Below are 1,614 nucleotides of genomic sequence, written 5' to 3'. Positions count from 1 at the left end.
TTGGGGGGGGGGGACGCCAGCAGGCGACAACATTTAGGGCGGCTGCCAACAGCAGCCCAACTGCATTTGTTGTGAACTGAAACCAACATGAAACATAGGTGGTGCAGCATGAAGCGCCCATGCTGCAAGCACTGCAAATGAGCTTCTGCCGCTCTCACCTGGGTGGGCATCTCATCTGCCTTGTGGTTTGAGATCATGAGGCAGGTGAGTGAGGGGGGGAGCGCCACGGCGGTGCCCAGCTGCCACCGCAGTGCATCCAGATGCAGGCGCCGCATGGAGATCAGGCCTGCCAGGGTGACCCAAGCTGTCATGCCTTGAGTGTCAAGGTTCAGCTCTTTCAGACGGTGCGCTGTCGCCACCCAGGCCCCAATTGTGTAGCTGTCGGTATATAGGTTCAGCGTCAGGCGTTCCAGGCTGCTGGCACAGACGTTGACACAGCCGTCCAGCAGGCACACAAACTCCATCTCCTCAACAGCGCTGAGCCTGCCACGGATTCCAAGGTCCAAGACAAGGCTGCGTACCGCCTGGCCGTGCCGCTGCAGCCAACGCAGCAGCGACTGGGCAGCGGGTAGGGTGGCGCCCTCCGCTACGTCAAACACCACCTCCCGCAGCAGCTCAGGCCTGGTGCTGACCGAACGCCAGCGGCGGCACACAATGGCCGCCCTGGACAGCCTGCAAGCATGGTCGCAAGGCTGTGAAGAGTAAGCGGCGGCGTTGGCGGCGGCAGGGGCGGGCCAAACTGTGGGGCTCTGCAGAGGCAGCTGCAGCCAGGCGCGGGCGGTCCTGCGAGACTCACAGGTCCGCCTGCCCAAACGAGGACAAGCACTTGGCCAGCAGGTCGTCGCCCAGCGAGCCGATCGTGATGGCGGCGGGCTCCCGGCCCTGGGCTCGGGCGCTGGGAGCCATGTGTGTGTGATTAGAGGAGGGTCAACTAGCATGCGTGGTGTGGTGGTGCATTTGTAGAGCGGCGCCGGTTGGCAGCGTGGCGCAGCGTGGCGGCCGCCGAACGGCTTGGGCTCTGCTGCTATCCAGCCCTGGCGCTCAATGCTTTGGGAGGACGCTCTCGAACCCTGCCATGGCACATTTAAATTACAGTGTCGCATCAACAACACAGGCAGAAACAAAGGCAGGAGAGCTTGCGGGTTCGGCGCCGCACACTGGAGTCGGTTCCAAATGGGGCGGGAGGCGAAAGAGGGCACCAGCCCTCACCGCCAGTCAGAGAGAAGTTCCTAAAAATCAATCAAGACATAATAAGAAGGCCCGACAATCTCGATCTGCAGGGCGGGCCGCTGCCCCTTTAGCTGCAGCGCGGCTTCCAGCAGGGCTGGGTCAACGGGCTCCTCCCAGTTACCAGTCCGTGGGTCAGCAAGCTGCATCAATTTCGTCCGCATGACGAGGTGCTGCAGCGGAGCATGCTCCCCCGCCCACCGCCAGAAGGTGCGCCACTCTGCCGATTTGCGCCAGTGCCTTGCTGGAGGCTGGAAGAAAGAGAGGTGCTCCAGCTGCCCCGCTCCAGCCAGAAAGGGCAGGCTCTGCTGCGCTTGCTGGAAGGATGTGGCCAGGCGCCGCAGGCTGCGCTGCCAGGGGCCCGACGGCAGCGTTGCGCCGCGGAAT

At 63.4% G+C, this 1,614-nt stretch overlaps 1 protein-coding gene across 1 annotated transcript in view; it reads right to left on the bottom strand.

Annotated features, from left to right (window-relative positions):
• CHLNCDRAFT_141648 (hypothetical protein) overlaps nucleotides 1-906 on the bottom strand; it is a gene marked incomplete at both ends in the record, with an annotated part of 1,716 nt that extends 810 nt beyond the window's left edge. Inside the window, 2 exons of the mRNA XM_005842998.1 lie at nucleotides 159-672; nucleotides 797-906. Coding sequence (XP_005843060.1) covers nucleotides 159-672; nucleotides 797-906 — 624 coding nt within the window. The remainder of the gene's footprint in view (nucleotides 1-158; nucleotides 673-796) is intronic.
• Nucleotides 907-1,614: the final 708 nt, after the last annotated feature.

The sequence above is a fragment of the Chlorella variabilis genome (assembly GCF_000147415.1).
Source record: "Chlorella variabilis unplaced genomic scaffold CHLNCscaffold_36, whole genome shotgun sequence".
Classification (NCBI taxonomy): Eukaryota; Viridiplantae; Chlorophyta; class Trebouxiophyceae; order Chlorellales; family Chlorellaceae; genus Chlorella; species Chlorella variabilis.
Note: the sequence above shows the minus strand (reverse complement) of the source record. Positions and strands in the feature narration are given on the sequence as shown.